The sequence below is a fragment of the Varroa destructor genome, unplaced genomic scaffold, assembly GCF_002443255.2.
Source record: "Varroa destructor unplaced genomic scaffold, Vdes_3.0 BEIS01000006.1, whole genome shotgun sequence".
Taxonomy (NCBI): Eukaryota; Metazoa; Arthropoda; class Arachnida; order Mesostigmata; family Varroidae; genus Varroa; species Varroa destructor.
Window position 1 is genome coordinate 31,773,379 of NW_019211459.1, and position 17,103 is coordinate 31,790,481.

Genomic DNA, 17,103 nt, shown 5'->3' on the forward strand with positions numbered 1-17,103 from the left:
GTATATATATATATATATATATGTATGTATATTTATAATATATAAAAATCTTATTTACATGTAGTTGTTGGAAAATTCGTATATAAATTGTCATCTATGGTGGTCGTTGGTCTTTCTTGGGCAGAATTGCGGCCTTCTGGCCAGACCCTCCCTAATACGAAGCTTTTGTTATTATAATATCGAACTGATGCATGACGATCCATTGTTTATCATCGACAACGATTTGAAATGTTAGCCAGGATGAATTTTGCGCCTGTAGCTTCGTCTCTGGGCGCTTGCCCTGGGTGCAACGTTAGTACTTATTAAAGCTCTATATTAAGATAATATAAGATAAATAAAATGTCCACAAATTAACATTGTAGAAAAAAATAATCTAACTTAATGCAATAGATAAAGTGCTTTACGTAGAAATAGCATACGGCGCAAGTGTTGTGTAACGGCTTTGGCGATGGAACTCTTATATAATATTATACCATTATTTAAGTTGCATAAGCGAGGCACTGCCAAATTTCTTTTACTGGATTACTCTTCGTCTGTGAGACATACATGTATATAGAGTCACTCCTATGTTAGGAGTTAGAAGCTGAGCATTGGTGACATTGAGTGAATCATAAGTTCCAACGGGTTGAAACATAGATCCATGTGATACGTTCATACGTTTCTCCAAAGGACGAGAAACATCCCGAGCAGATGAGAGTTTTCCTTGGAAATTCCCTTAAAGATTACGCGGGTCTCCTCTGTTTCGATCCGTCACCCTGATGAGTCGGGTTTAAAGGTTTTGTTATTGGCTGAGAAGAACCCGTGGAACTCACCCAACGTACTTGAGTAGACACGATAAACGAACCCGTGACGTAATAAAAAGAAAGATGCGCTTGCTTCAACGCAAATGTCTCTCGTATATTTTTCTCATTACCATGTTCGCGTCCTGCGTTACTTGGTCCTATGGTTCTATTCGCACCCAAATGACTACAATGTGTCCAACAATAAGAGTAGCCTGCATTCGTGCCTATGACTGCTAAACGATATACTTGTATGTTTTTGCGTATTTTCTTCTTGTACATACAATGATTTATGATGCGTCGATTTGTGAAGCAGCATTTAATAGTCCTGGAAATGCGTTGCAAAAAAGGTAATAATCTCGAATGTGAGCTGTTAACTAAATACAGTAATTATACGAATTTTTTTTTCTAAAGATTGCCGGCTCTAAAAATGATTCTTATTTAACGTTACTAATATATAGCAATCGTTCATCATGGTTTCAGGCGGACAATAGCCGAACGCTCTCGTGTCGGGCATATCATGGGGCATATGCAGATGCCAGCTCAAGCCATCCGTCACTCGATTCTATCAGGCTCGACAATTCTCACCAGCTTACGGCAACGGCATACAAAGAAATCGTTGTTTCTCTTGATGTCATGTGTGAGTAGAGCGTTATCGCCAGTTGCCCTAAAGCAATTACAAATTCAAATGAAGATGGACGTCGGCTGTCGCGGTAAATTTGATCCAGAGGCAACGTTAATTTCAAGAATAGATAAGCAGTTAGAATTTGTGGCATTGCTTTAGAAATAAACCTCCTCATCAAACGATTTCTCACACTCGAACTTGAAATAGCTTCACGGTCCGTTTTGAAGACGTATGCTTATTAGTTGGCTCTTTTAAGATTCCCATCACCATCAAGCACAGTCTGAACTTGTGTATGACCGGGTTGTGCTTTTCTCCTCGATGTTGATTGACGGATTGTATCACTGATCACTCCCAATTTTCGATCAGTGATAATTTCTGTGCAAGAATACCTGGCCGAGCTAATCTGGCATTGATACTTGAACCAAAAATTAGATCAGAACAATCCCGTCAATAAGTCGCTACGTTACAACTAAAATTATTCTGCACGCTTCTGACATAGATAATATTCGTACTTTCTGCCCCGTATAGGCCCTCGCGTTGCAGTCGACTTAGCTCAGTGATGCCCATTGAGTGGCATGAATGACCTTTCAGGGTGTATGATCGACACAGTCTAGAAAGCGGGTTAATTTCAAATCGGAAACCCGGGCACAGGGGATAGAGTTATTCCAAAGAGAAGCAACATTGGTTCATGAGAGTTGTACGGATTTCTAGCGTTGGCTGCGTACAGCCCTGGTTTGTATACACATATATATGTGTATAGCTATGTCTTGTACATTGTTCAATGACGCCTGTTTTGTACGTGCCCTTCAGATACGACATTATTATTATTATTGTTATCATCAATTACCATCACATACAATGTATTAGCAATGGAGAAGGAAGGTTTACCTGCAGGACGGGCTATTTTCGCTCCGGGTAATTGGGTTACTTACAGAAGAATCGATACCAACGCCTAAGAAAGCCCTTTTTTTTTTTCGATAAAATAAAAATGTGGATAAAAGAAAGACGTGTGAACTTGCAGATTGAAAAGATCCCATTAATGTATATATGTAGCGTTAGAAGTGCTAAAACATTCAGCCTCTATATGTTCCCGAAATCGGTAAGAAAGAACGGCCCAATTAGGGACTGCTTTAACTCATGGTTAGCTATTATGATGGTTATAAGTTCCACGGAGTCTAACAATTTTATTGATAAAAAACGATAATTGCATAAACCACTCTAAGTACAGAGTACATGATTTCCAATTCCCTATCTCACAGCACCGAGATCGGCCGGGCCCGTTCCCGCCAAAGCATTGGAAAGTAGTGAAGGTCAGTGCGCGGAAGAGACTATCCAAGCACCCCGCCATGATGATTTAGAGCTAAGCAGCAAATATGTTATTGTTCTTATGATACTTACGGTCTGGAGTGCTTCGTACCGGTGCATCTGACGTCTCGTGCAATTTGCCTGAGGTTTCTGCTCAGTATCAACTAACTAGAAGAAAGCAATAGTTATATCTGGCTATTTAGCGGCAAGGACGATCACTGATGGCGAACACGGACAGCGTCTTCGCTGACGCGGGATGCAGTACAAGGTCGGCTGTGGGGAGTCATGCATCAAGAGGATACCTGTAAGGGGCTATAATGGATGTATAAAGAGCACAAACGGCAAACGCCTTCGATATTTCAGACCTTGGGGAGCAATAAAACGAGAAACAAAGCCTCCTTAAAGCTACATTAAACTTGCAGCCCCTTGAAGGCTGTATTTATCCCTCCCCCTTCCTTAACACTTCACACAAATTCTTCGTTTGTAAGCAAACTGTTGCCATATTTCGGAGATTGTCTGTTTCCAATGTCACATCAGCAAAAATCTCATAGTGTGCGATTGGCCTCCTAAGCTGAGATGTCCAGCTCCAAACAATCTATCGTCGTGTCTACCGATGCGAACACCTTGCAGTCTTCCCTCACATGTGTTATGGCCAAAGCGTTATACGCGTCCACAAAGACGCTAACATTACCGGATGCTAAAAGGCCTCGGTCAGCCTACGTGGCCTGAGCGACTGAATTGATGTTTAATTGACGTACATGAATACATCGTGCTGACTTTATCTTCGTGACAAAGTTTTATGTTTTAGGCTTCACTGAGGTATTCAGCTTCACTGTTATGATGGTCTTTGGCATCGAAAGAGGTGGTAAGCATTCAGTAACGCTTAGCTTCTAAAAACCCACAACTGGCGTTCTTTAAACCGAGTGACGATGGGCGATTCATTCACATTATGTAGAGGCGTGGCTGCAGCAACCCAGCTGAATGGTGCTTGAAGTCTTTTGAGCTCTTGATGAATCTTACTGCAGCGTTTAGGAGTGGCTATGCGAGCGTCTGCTTTACGATTTGCGAGGAGAAGCCGTAAACTAGTCCAAAAGCCCTAAATGTTTAAAAATAGATAGGATACGATGTTTAAAGTGGAGAAAAAAAAAAACGTAAGAAGTACTTCACGGTGAAAAGAACACTTTTTTTTTTTATTCATAACTACTAACTATAAACATTGGCTAGCATCAGACCCATTGACCCACGTATTCATTCGGAAGTTGTGACCTGCACTACGACGTATCTATTTGCGTCACAAATTTAGATTAACAGAGCTGTACTTCGAAGATTCAAGGTCCAGCGTCCAATAGCTGGCATCAAGTACTGTTTTTCATGAAATGGCCATATATTATTTAATTATATATTTGTATTTGATACCAAATATATACGTGCCCACACCAGGTGAACAAAGTTATCACGTAACCCCTGTAAATGTATCGAGCTTATAGCCATACTCGTCATCGTGAGAGCTGTGTTGTTATCAATATGATCAATAAAGAATTGTAGACCATCTAAGTAAAAGCCGTCGCGCAGCTGCCAGCTGGCGCAGCTAGATCACTTTCGGTGATCTTGTCACTTATGAGTATGCTTGAACCCTCTGATACTCTAACAGCTTATGACCATATGTTTAGTTGACAACGATACTGGGGCGTATATTTGTTTTTCTTTTTTTCTTTCTGTCTTGTCGTGTTGCCGTGCAAGGGTGGCCTTGCAGTTAGCTTTCCTTCAATTAGAAACGGTCGCGCTTTATTCTTTCTCTATTCGAATCGCCATTGCGCCATCACAACAGCCCGACCTACTTTGGACTACCTTTAGGAAGATATAGATATTCAGAAGGCAAAGAGCAACGGAAAGCGGCTTCGAGCAAAAAGCCGATTTCAATTCCGGCTACATATCCCACTGGAGAGTATTGGGAGAGATAAAGGTGCGACGTCCACAAAGTATGCCGGTTTCTCCAATCCTAAAGGGTTCTCCCTCGCCGCTTTGCCAGGACTACTAAGCGTCATCTCCCCTTGTCTCTCTCGTTCTTGTTCTCGTAAGATTTTCTGATGTATGTATAGAACTGCATATGCTGTACACCTACATATACGTAGTCCCGGCTATGAATGTATATAGCTACGTGTTCTAAAGTGCCTAGTGGCAATAGTCGACACACAAAAGAGCCCGGCAAATACAAAGTGGATTTGACGATGGAAAAAAACTGTATATGCCATACATCGATCTCCGTCTACACAAATGAGGAGTAAGACGGGATTATGAGAAAGACTGACAATGAAAAAAGACGCTGTCAGCCTTGACTGCGTTGGCTTGAATACGATGGCGGTGTTCAAAAATACATGTGCTGATGCCGTCTTGTATTTTTTTACTTAACAACCATCCGATTGGCGAAGTACCTTCAGCAGTAGCAGCTGCACGCAGGATTGCATACGTTCGTACCCGCACTACTTCGACGCAAGTCGCTTATGAGCCATCCGGTTGAAATAGCAGACGTTTCACCGTATTCCAACCACTATATCCTCGGCGTTACCCCACGTCCCAAATCCTTACGCTCCGTATGTTTTGCCGTACCGCCACCGCCTCATACCCTATCTAGCCGCTGGCCGATGCTCAATCCCCAAGTCATCCTATAAGGCCACGCTTCATTTTAGGCGTAGAAATCGATGGCACCAGCAGGAGCACCAGCGTCAAGCGAAGAGCCATAGTCCGCTGGTACTAACGCCGGTATCCTTCGTTGACTCTCAACCGGCCCCATTGATACAGGAGACTTCCGTTATACAGGGCTGCACGGGAATGGCCTCGGTTCCCGTTGTTTAGTTCTTCTCTCATCTCGTCCTCATACATAAAAGGAGCTAGCAGAAGGAGCAAATGTGCGTTGACAGGGCTGTCTAGTAGGGGAAAGGGACAAGGGTGAGAATAAAGGGTTCTTTTTCGTCGGCACATTCCAAGGGGCGGCCAGCAGCGGACTTCCGAAAGAAGCCTGAAAACGACTAAAATTGCGAAACTGCTTAGAAGTTGGCTGCGAGCAGAGCCAGCAGTAGCCAAGCCATTTGTAGCAACTGTAGTATTACTGGTTCACTTGCCTGCAAAACTTGTCTCAGAAACTGTTTTCACGTACGTTGTTGTTGTGCGTACGGACGCGGCCAGCCGCGAGGGTATCTGGGCGAAAAAGGAGAGGTATATGCTTTTAAGGAGGCGGCGACCACTAAAGGCTGGCGCTTTACCCGCCTACCACGTTCATGTACGTCCAACAGATTTTCTATAGTAAAAAAAAAACAATGACCGCTACCAGTATTCAATACTTTAGACAAAATGTTTTTGGTAGTGTCGGCACCCTCACCGTCATCACTTCGAAGTCGTGAAGTGACTAACTGAAGCGACTAAGGGGCTCGTCATTCTTTCAGGTTCAACCCATTCCTAAATGAAGGACCAAGGAGCTTTACGAGCTCGCCGTCTGTGACGTCGCACCTCATCTCTTCAGCTTGCTTGGACCGCTATAATACGGTTGTGGACTCTGAACAAAAATGTTGCTTCAATACATGCTCCCTAGGAACGCATTGTTCAAAAGTGGTGGCGCCGATAGTAGTGGTTTGCTTGAAAAAAGCGGAGGCAGGCTGTAGGCAGTGGGTATTCTGGCTGGGGTGAACACGCCAAGATCCTGCTCTGTTGGCAAGGATATATGATAGCCTGACTGCATCCTGTGGTGGTGGTAAACTAGCCAACAACTCCCTTTAACGATTGGGCTCTGATGAGGCTATCGTAGATGTAAAAGCCCCTTTCGACAACGGCAGCCGCAGTAGCAGTGGGGCAGAAGTGGTAGCGGTTGAGTCATATAAAAAACGAATTGGCACCAGACCGTACTCCAATACCGTCGCTTTGCTATGACCGACCCACTAGTACAGATCGGAGGGCTCTGGCTAGGCTGGGATAGTAGCGTACATAACGTTATCAAACCATTCCATGTGTTTTCAAAAGCGCGCAGTCGCCGAGACTATCGACTTGTCTGCTCTGTCGTTTCGTTAACACAGATGACGCATTCTGCTAGATCAGGTTTTTCTGCTTCGTCACCACCGTTCTGTAGCTCTGTAACACTCATGTCCTTGTATAGGAAGTGTGTAGGTCTATAGATAAGTTCTATTAAAGTATTAGATTGACAAATGAAACGTTTGGCTGCGAGACCGCATTACAAGAGGGCGTAAGTGAGACAGAACAGACGGAATGAATCACCACAATAGTTACACAGACTGACGGGGTCGACAGAAAAATGACTTCAGAAGCTTGAATGGCTCATTGAGAGCAGGAAGGAGCAGGTCGGTGACAAAATGAAAACGATAAATCTATACAACTGAAAATATCTCCCCATTTAGACTGAACACTTCAAGTTGACTGAGAAAAAGCAGACCACTTGTTGTGTCTCCAAGGTAACTTCACCAACAGATACACATCTACTATGAGGCGTACACACGAAATGTCATGTTTATGTTGCAGAACGAAACTAAACAAGGCCGTGTAGGCAGTAGATTTTTCTATAAGTTTTACATAGCCTAATGCTGCAGCGAAGATTTATTATAAAGAAAAAAATGTCATCTTACAGATTGACCGACAGATGTTTGTCTTGCCTATGACAAATTTATAGCACCAATAGAGAAAACTTCTAGTATGCTGTTTTTTTGTTTTGTCATATATTCGGTCTAGACCAGACTGGTCTGTGCGGCTACGAACGATTTTCTACATCCGATCTTACAAGTCAAAATGTTCCTTTATAATGAATACCAATTTAGAAAGCTGGAGAACTTAACGACCCTCAAACGTCCAGCTATTATAAATCATACGATAAACTATTGCTGTTCTACGGTGTAATATTAGAATGTCTTCCTTAGTAATGAGAACAGATGCAGATGGACAAGCTTTATTCAAAACATAACACGGAACGTACAAAATGAAGCCTGCATTCTGCGACACAATAGCAGCAGCACTAAACATCAATCAAATTTCATTCATTCATTTTTACTGGTCACAGTCAAAGATTCCACATATATGAACCAGCGACGTAATATCTTAATAGAACTACTTAAAACGTTTCAAAACACGTAAGTTATAATTTGTAGAAACAAGTGTAAAAGCTTTGCTAGATGCCCTAAAGGCGGTATCGTAGTTTCTCTCTCATTTACGGCACCTACAAGTGCTGTCGGACTCGTTGAAACCCAAAGTCTGTGCTGGACCACATGCTTGTGTACACAATTTATCTTCCACTTGCTAGTTTTCATCGCACCCGACGCGAAGACTCTGCGATCTTCACGAATATTTGCTGCCAATTCCTAAGGTTCCTTTGCTGGGAGCTCACAGCAACGACATATGTTCTGAGACAGCAGCCGCAAGTTGCCTAGTGCACCCATAGGGCAATTTCGGATCGCTGCGTCTAGTCACAGTGCTCATTTGAAAAAGGAGTCTTTGACGCGATCCGGTTGTTCGAGGTTTTCCGCTGTAAGATCATCTTAGAAGACGCGTATCTTGCAGGTCACTGTCGGAACTACCTTGATATTGTCGGACGACTTAACGAGTGCACGGAACAAATGATGAACCGATTAGATCCTTCAGGCAGCCAACACTGCCTTCTTCTCTCTTTTGGCGACGTACGCAATGAAGCTCTTGCCGTTCGCGAAAAAGAACAAGCCCAATTGCGGAAATCAGTTAGGCACAGGCAAACGGTACATTTTGGGTCACGATGAGAAAAAACTCATTGCATGCAATGTGCTTATTTATTTCATCGTTTTTCTACATCGTTCCTACTCATCGACTTCTCCAAATGTTAACAAGCGAGAAACCTATACCCTAAAAAAACGAAGTCTCCGGCGTTATATATATCGACACGATTAGATCGACTTTTCACTCTTAGCCTCATTATTAACGATATGTTACTTTATTCAATCACATTTGCGTTGTAGTATATATCGTTCACTAATATTGTCTACTATAAACCCTTTCAGACCGACCGACGGCACGTTTGGAAGGAAACTCTCGCGAAGATATCGAGGAGGGTGCCAATCTGACATTACGTTGCGTGGCAGATGCAAATCCACCGGCAAACATTGTGTGGAGAAAATCCGGTCAGGTACGCATGGCGCGGTTCGAATCAGCGCGCAACATATATTTCAATCCAACTATATAGAGGCTATAATAAATAGGACCTAATTTTTCAGCTTCATAAATATAATTTATATGCAGCCGTGGTTCATTAAATTTCATCACGTTGCTGAGCGTGCCTAAGGGGCGAAGTTAATCAGATCTTACGGCTGATCATCTATAGGCGCTGAGGCTTGATTGCACCATCCTTAGTAGAAATAAATTGGTTTCTTGTTGAGTGTCTTCGTTGGTCGGACTACCGTTTTATTGATGACACTTTGCGACGGTACGGTTAATTCCAGACATGTTTACGGAACACTTTCGTCTCTATGCTACTAATATTCAATGTAAAAAATCTACATTAGAACTAGATAATTGCTTGGTGTTCGAAGAATCTCGTCTATCTTCCTGCTGCAACGAATCAATCGTACGGAAATATTAACACATCTATACAAATTTATATAAACCTATGGAGAAAGGCCACGTGTCAAAATCATAGCGTACTGCTCTAATAGTATAAACGTTAACTATATAAATGTTTGAGTTATGATGTTTAAAAAACATTTCCTATGTTATTATCGGGACTCTTCGCCGAAAATCGGCTCTTCTCACCTCATCGAAGGTCCGATTTAAAATCATCAGAAACGATGCAATCCTCACGGTCGATAGGGTAAAGACAATTCGATTGAGAAACAGAAACGGAAATAACTGTTTGTATGTTTCAGTCCTAATTGCCCCACAAGAAAATGAAACATTTAGGGGCAAGCGGATCACTATATGTGATGAGAAAACCCCGTTTCGATAGAACCGTCCAGAAACAAATTAATAGCAATTTAATAATTAAACTGAGTTCCTAATGTAGTTAGCGGTTACGTTTGCCCCCTGTGCTACACATCATACATTTAATTAAGTTTCCCTACTAATGAAATTGACTGTCCCATTACGCTGTACGCGTATCCATTAGACCCTAGTCACATTCAAACCTTCTGAACAACCACAAATTAGCGTAATTCTTGCGAAAATATGTAAATAATTACTTAAAGGATTCAGGAGGAAATGCGGTTGTTCTACGAAAGCATCTAGTTCCGCTGGGCGTGCACTCTGTCTTAATACTGTATAGCTTGCCAGAATACGAACAGTTTCATTTACAATAAATCACACATTTCAGGCGTCCATCTTCGATATCAAGGAACGGATTTCATTCCGGGCGGTACAACGCTCCGACTCTGGGGTTTACTCTTGTTCGGCTAAAAACGATATGGGGGACTCTCCGGAGATGCAGGTCGTTGTGGACGTAAAGTGTAAGCTAAACAATAATGAAACCAACTTTAGTTAGAAATCAAATTCTATTTCAGAGAAATTGCATTCAGATGGAGTATTGCGTAAATGTACGACCTTTTTAAAAGGCGCCTTAGGGGGAGACTAGGTCAAATCCTGCTACGTGTTACATATAACTATGTCGATAAACACAACGGCCTGACCGTCCCGCGCCGCAAACAGCCGGCCACCAGATGCAACGTTAGAAGATAACCTACAAGTCGCAAAATCTGATTTTCAGTGTTACCTCAAATGTACATTGAATCAGGAAAATTTGATAAGCCAAATAGATTATACGTGCGTCAGAGCGCGTTACGTCATTTGGCATGTCGTTGATCAATTACAATCCGCTTCAACCAACCTGCATTACATAATGAAGCTCCACTTCATTTCGATGATAGGTACATATCCTATGGTAAGTTGTGGCATCAGAAGTTTCCACAACTTTTACCGACTCCGATATTCTCGTAAGCTTTTGCTGCTAGTACGGCCTTAATCAGATGTATGATTAGTGTCACTATCCTACGAGTACACGTGTGGATCCAGTGCGCGCTATTACGTCTCGTGACGTTCGTCTCAATGGGCTTTTCTGTTATGTTAGCGGGACTGAAACGTATACGGTACAGTCAATTACTTTCTACTGATGATGATTGAATAAAAAAAAACCGGTGAAAAACATCAAAGGCGTTTTCCCATATTCGCTCCTAGCTTTTTCTAATAAAAATTAACGAACAGACGTTGCCGGAGGAGACTGGTTCTGGGGTGCGTGATTATAGCACAATGGATAGCGGTCATGTATGCTTAGTCCGCTGAGAACAATCGTATGGTTGCTAATAAATGAAGAGAAAGCGGAGCTCGGGCTACAGCCTCTGTAAGTGGCTAGCCAGCCGACCAACCTGTGTTTCGATGAGGTTTCGTTTATTGTACTCTTGAGCTGCGGATTGAGTAAAAATTACTCGATAAGCCAGCTAGCGAGATTATTTTCACACTCGCATGGCTCTTTCCACTACGATCGTCTACCCCGGGGGCTAAACTGGCAGCAGCAGCACCGCCACCGTCGCCACTACTCTGCCAGTCACTAATCTAAGTAACTCATTTATTTCGCTGTTATCGCTTATAGTGTGCCTTTCCTGTGCAGGGGCTATGGTGGTATAAGACCTATCGACTGAGTTCGTGAATGTGTGACAGGTTCATCACTGGCCTTCTTCTCGTTGTCAATTTAGATCTTCTGGCCTCTTGCATAGAAGACAAACGCCAGGAGCCTTAATTTGATAATTAATAATTCGAATGAAGTTTTATGCAGAAAGGTTTTCGACCCGTGTATGCACACAGCGGTGGGTGGGGGGGTGTTTAAAGGGAACATTTTATGATGCGGCGAATGGCATCTTCAGTCTCAGGAACATTGAGAATTCAACAAGAATCACACAGTGGCTTCTTGACTGACTGTCGAACCGTTGAATTTTCAGACAAGCCGAGGATAGTGAGGATCGAGCCGCCCTCACCTCTCACCTTCGACATGAAGGAACAGATTAGACTCACCTGTGTAGCGGAAGGCAATCCCACACCGAAGTACGTGGTCGTAATCGTTTGTGTTCAGACAGTTGGTCTTACAGTTATGTTCCGTTTTACGCTGATGCATGTGCTAATTCATAAAGATAAAAATACAGGAACTTGGGCTTGAATAGTTCATCCAGCGTTGTTTCTTCAGTTCTTTCAATGCTAATCGAACATTACGTCAGAAATGTAAATAACAGTAACTTAGCCGCGCTTCGTCATCCTCAGGATCAGCTGGCTCCAGCGGTTCGGACGGGACCCGAAGGTATGGAATATGCGAGGTCGCGAGTCCACCCTCGTGGTGAGCAATGCTAGTTACGCGTATCAGGGAGTTTATATCTGTGAAGCGGCCAACGAGATAAAAGGAAAGCTTTATCGCGTACAGTCGCAGGAAGCACGGGTGGACATTAAGGGTAGGAATGAACGACCTTTGTTTCACTATATTTTCGTAGTCGTTAGTTGAAAACCATAATTCTTTTGTGAACCTGGATTATTTTCCACCAATAACTATCCCAGTAGCAAGCGCTATCATCTATTGTAACAGCAGCTCGTTAGAAATATTACATTTTTATACAGGACGGCCTAAATTCGAGATTTCACTCTGAGACAACGTTCCTTTAACAGGTCCCCCACAGGTAATGACAGAACATTCCCGTACGCGCGATCGTGTGGTGGCGGGAAGCGACGACGATGCCTTGTTAGCTGTGTTCTTTTGCGCAGATCCTAGGCCACGTGACGTCACATGGAGTTGGGGTAGTCAGTCATTGTTAGCCGGAAAAACTCTCTTCAGATATGTTGCAGACCCCCTCATCGCTGTAAGTACTCAACTACGACACACTTTTGTCTGTCCCCCACTAAAATGACGAAATGATACGAAGCTAATGGGCTACTTTCGGAAAGACCTTTGTCTTAGTGTTACGTTGTTATCGATATCAAATATAGATATTGACACAATGCCAATCTAGCTATCTCTCGGAGAGGCAAGCCTTTAAATCTTATGACAGTAGTAGTTCTGGTTTCTGTTATTTACTATATACAAAGCGGCAAACTAGGCCGAGTATGGCAGACTTTCCGTCTTTTCTACGTCTGTATGCCTGTCTTCTTTCGTCATTCTGACGATATGTCAGCACTGAGTGAGATGTAGGTTTTTCCCGCTATTTATATAGCACAAGTTTATGCGGAATATAAGAATACAGCTGTATGGTAAATCATACTCGTTCCCTTCGTACTGGCTCTAGTATAACGGTCCATCTCTAGTTTCTGTTGCTGTGGTTACGACGACAACCGTGTCGCGGCTATGGCTTCCACGGGTCTGACGTGCCTTACGTCTACAAGTGGCTTCGGCACGTGAGCAGTGGCTGTGGCGTGCTCAAGCAGATAGTGCATCCTTCGGTTTTGCCCCGGCGTCGCACTCCATCACTACCATCAGCAGAACTACTGCTGCTGAGGGCAGTCATTCTCGTTGGCGGTGCAATCGATCGGTCTGCCAAAGGCAGCAAATGCACTATCAGCAGTCGAAGAAAAGAAGGAATGCGGGCTAATATGCCACCTCCCTTGGGGCATCCATTTGGCAGCTAGGATAACGCGGTGTCAGTTATCTCTCTAAAACAACGACGAAGACGACTACGTTTACATCAACGACTTCCATATTGGAAGCAACAGTCGTCACAAAAACGGTGATTAGAGAAATGTTACTGTAGTAAAAACCCAGCACGTGAAAGTAACAGCACAGTCGTATAACGCATCGGTTTTGCTTATTCCACTCGGGATCGTCGTAAAGCATCCCGTGTCGCTTTTCCCGGCGCGTTTGCGTTCTCCTTATACATTTTCGACCTGTCCACCAATTGTTCAAAGTTCAGTACTATACAGTCTATACAGCCGATATCTTGTCGATATATGTTTCCATGTCCTGTTATTAGGACAAGAATAAGTAATGGCGCTCTGCTGAAGTTCTGTTTCATTACCTCTTCCGGCCTTTGGCACGTTTTTGAACTGGGATGAGCAGCTTTAAACGAAACACTGGAACACGGTGTAAAGCATCTACGTCGGTTTTCATACACAGGAACAGTCTACATATAAGCTATAAGATCATGAATAATAGCGACTGAGGTCAACCTGGCCACATATCGTCAATACCCAGAGGAATAGCACACAACGAGCTGTGCCAGCTGACCATGCTGTGCGTTTCAGTTCGAACCCCCCCCCCCCAAAAGCGAACGAGCCAATCGAATAAGTTGATCTAGGCGGAGAAAACAGACTCGGGGTCAACGGTACAAACCCAAAAATAGTGCGTAGAAGAATGGCAGGGGCAGAGGAGCAACTCCGAGGCAAGAGAAGAAAAGCCTTTGTATGCTAGGTGGTTTCCTTTTGTTGCTATTGGTTACAATGGGCAAGCCCCCGACTCCAGTGTATAAAGGTCGCGTAATCGTCTTAGTGTGGTAATGTGATCAAGCTAAATCTTCCGATGACGGCTTAGCACCGCTGTTCGGCTTTACCGACCTTGCCGTCGTGTCCAATTTGCCGTGCTCACAGCAGCAGTCGCCTCAACGACAGCAGTAGAAATAAACGAAGATGCAGGAAAGAAAAGGGGCGATCGCAGATGAAAACAAAAAGCTTCTTCCAGTACGACTCCAGCCAGTTGAAAGTGACCGAGAGTAATTATCGGGTCGAAACCATGATGATATCGAATGACGTCGTCCTATTGGTATATAAGTTGTACCAAACAAGTAGATATAACAATACATTAAAATAGGATCTTTCAGTTTCCTCTTAAGTTGGAACAACATTCTCAAAATTATCTTTGAAAAGCCCTATATTATCCATTTTGGATTCCCGGTCGTAATCAGCATTTTCATCTTTCCGTCTAACAGTCTCCACAGACTGTTGGACGGAAAGAATAACGGACGGAAGAAGTGCATATTTGAAAACTGCTTTACTTCACACATAATGTTTCATTCTGTATTTCATAAGACGCTTCTCTATTGTTGTTAGGTAGGTGGAGTCATTTTTATCTCTGCTCTTCTAGGAAGGCCGGGGACTCGATGGAACTAGCAGGATTGAGGGAACGTTGACGATTTTAGATTCAAAAATTACTGCTGTACGGTTTCCTCTGAGATACATTTCTGCGCAATGTTTCCTCTATCACTTCCAATCAATGCGTACAACTAGGTAGATAGGAATGGGTATAGAGAACAACATGGGCCTAACTTAAAAACGATAAAAAGCTTAGCTAATCCTCCATAGGTTGTTTTGCCTTTTGAGAATTATATGAGCACTCAATATATCACAGTAAATAGCTATTGGAAGGAGCGTACCAAGTGTTATTGTTAAATGGCTAAAACTCTGTTTTGGGCGTGTTTGCCTGGCAGAGGTGTTGAAGTCCGGGATTCATGATTCCTTTTGTGCCGACGGCTTTTCTTGTCAAAACAACCTGAACATTTTGATGTTAGGTCAATGTCAGATAATTTAGACTAGCTCAAGCTTTTGTATTAACAGGGTAAATGAAACAGTATTAGGTGCTAAACCTGTTTTTTGTCACAGTCGTAATCCGTCTAGGTGGCAACGTTGGGTTGACGGTAAAACGATTGTACCATATACGCAGGCTGAATCAATTTCTTTCATATTAGTGGATTTGTGAACCGCTAACAGACGCAACCGCTAGGGCAAGAAAGTGAGCATTTGGTAATGAAAATCGACTCTGTCTGGGGTTAGCTAACAAATATGTCTGTCCATGCTTCATATTGCTTCGTACGTGGACAACCTGGCGGTCGTACGAACGCGCATGTTTGTATTTGTTAGGATGAGGAACGTGAGGATTGTTATGAGGCTCGTCTGACCGTACGTGGTGTACAAAAGGGCGATTCGCGACGTTTCAGTTTAAATGTCACAAACGACCGCGGCACCACCGAGCACATCGTCGAACTGGACGTCAGAGGTAAGCGAAGCTTTTGGCAAGCCACCAGATTCATATGCTATTACTATGTAGTTTTTCTAACGAAACGGTAACTTGTTACGTTGCACGTAAGTATTCTCTGGAATTCGTTAACCGAGCGAGTTAATGATCTCTACTGCTGTATATCCCAGACAACTTGAGCTGAGTAAACCACGGCTGGAGTAGTATAGTAAATTAAAATGATCACATTTTGAATAATTCATTCGATTATTAAGCTAATTAACAATATACTTTGTGGCATGATCGATTTTGTTGCGTTACTGAAGCTAATTCTCATAGATATAAGTATATAGTAGATAGCTAATGTCGGACATGTAATTCATCCATCCATTTAATTATACATACGTTTGCTGGAGCTGAACAGAAAGATGGGTCTTGATACGCAATTTAGCTCTGCTGTCTTTAGCATCCAAAAATTCATAAAATTGAACTTGTGTCAGCTTAACATTGGTTGGTAACGGTATTTGCTAACTACACAAGTTCTCTGACGAAATGCTCGATTGCTACTGTGAATGATTCGAAACGGTATCTGTCATAGATCGACGCTTCACTGCTTGATAGCATCGCGTATCGGTTTTTATTGTCGAATCGTCGTCCTCCCTATAGTACCCTTTAAGAAAAGTTCGTGGTATCTCTCGAAAGCGTAGCGGTAGAATGGCAGTTTTCATGTACGTAAAGTCCAATCGTCATCGTTGGACGTGGCGTTTGTACAGGTCTGCCGGCTTGTCGAAGGGAGCTAGCAATGACAAAAAGAATTTGTTTCCTGAACAAGCTGCTTCAGTGGAACTCTTAGGTTGACGATGTTGCCGTCATTACGGCAAGTCATTTCCCCTGATCTCAGTGAAGCAACTGAAGCTTTAAAGAGCATCGGCCTTATCCGGCACCCGTCATTAACGTCATTAGTTTAATGCACCACACATCTCGCACCTGATGAAGGCTTCCTGTCGCGTGCTGCTTCGTAGCGCCGAGGAGTGCTTTCTCGCCTGTCGTTTCATCGACTACAATGGGCCTCGCATTGTCACAGTAATGATTAAACGAGGGTCTGCTCACACGCGTACGAAGCCCATTATAAAATGCACAAAAGAGAACCACCAGATGAGCGAACCCAAAAAAGTTTGTCGCTTCTTAGGGTACTTTCCACTTATCAGCAATATGTGCACCGCTACTAGTGATTTATGTCAAAAGATGAGAACGCTTACGATTCCTTGATTCGCCCGCCAGCTGCGACTGGGTCCAGCAGACTAGTTTTGTTTCTTACACTTATACCAGGAACAAGGTGTAATTTTCGAGTCAGGACAAACCCGGCCCTGATCGGCAGGAACTATGGCTAGAGACACCGTTGGAACACGATGCGTGACATACAGACACGCTGGTAATTGAGAAAACTTACTAACTAGTTAAGACCCGTAGAT

General features: G+C 43.1%; 1 protein-coding gene across 2 annotated transcripts in view; it reads left to right on the top strand.

Annotated features, from left to right (window-relative positions):
- Window positions 1–17,103, top strand: part of LOC111252659 (irregular chiasm C-roughest protein-like) — a 160,561-nt gene that overhangs the window by 125,001 nt on the left and 18,457 nt on the right. For both annotated transcript variants that reach the window (XM_022810905.2, XM_022810904.2), the window contains exons 6-12: window positions 1,263–1,419; window positions 8,733–8,857; window positions 10,037–10,169; window positions 11,652–11,754; window positions 11,968–12,152; window positions 12,364–12,554; window positions 15,538–15,673. In XM_022810905.2, coding sequence (XP_022666640.1) covers window positions 1,263–1,419; window positions 8,733–8,857; window positions 10,037–10,169; window positions 11,652–11,754; window positions 11,968–12,152; window positions 12,364–12,554; window positions 15,538–15,673 — 1,030 coding nt within the window. The remainder of the gene's footprint in view (window positions 1–1,262; window positions 1,420–8,732; window positions 8,858–10,036; window positions 10,170–11,651; window positions 11,755–11,967; window positions 12,153–12,363; window positions 12,555–15,537; window positions 15,674–17,103) is intronic.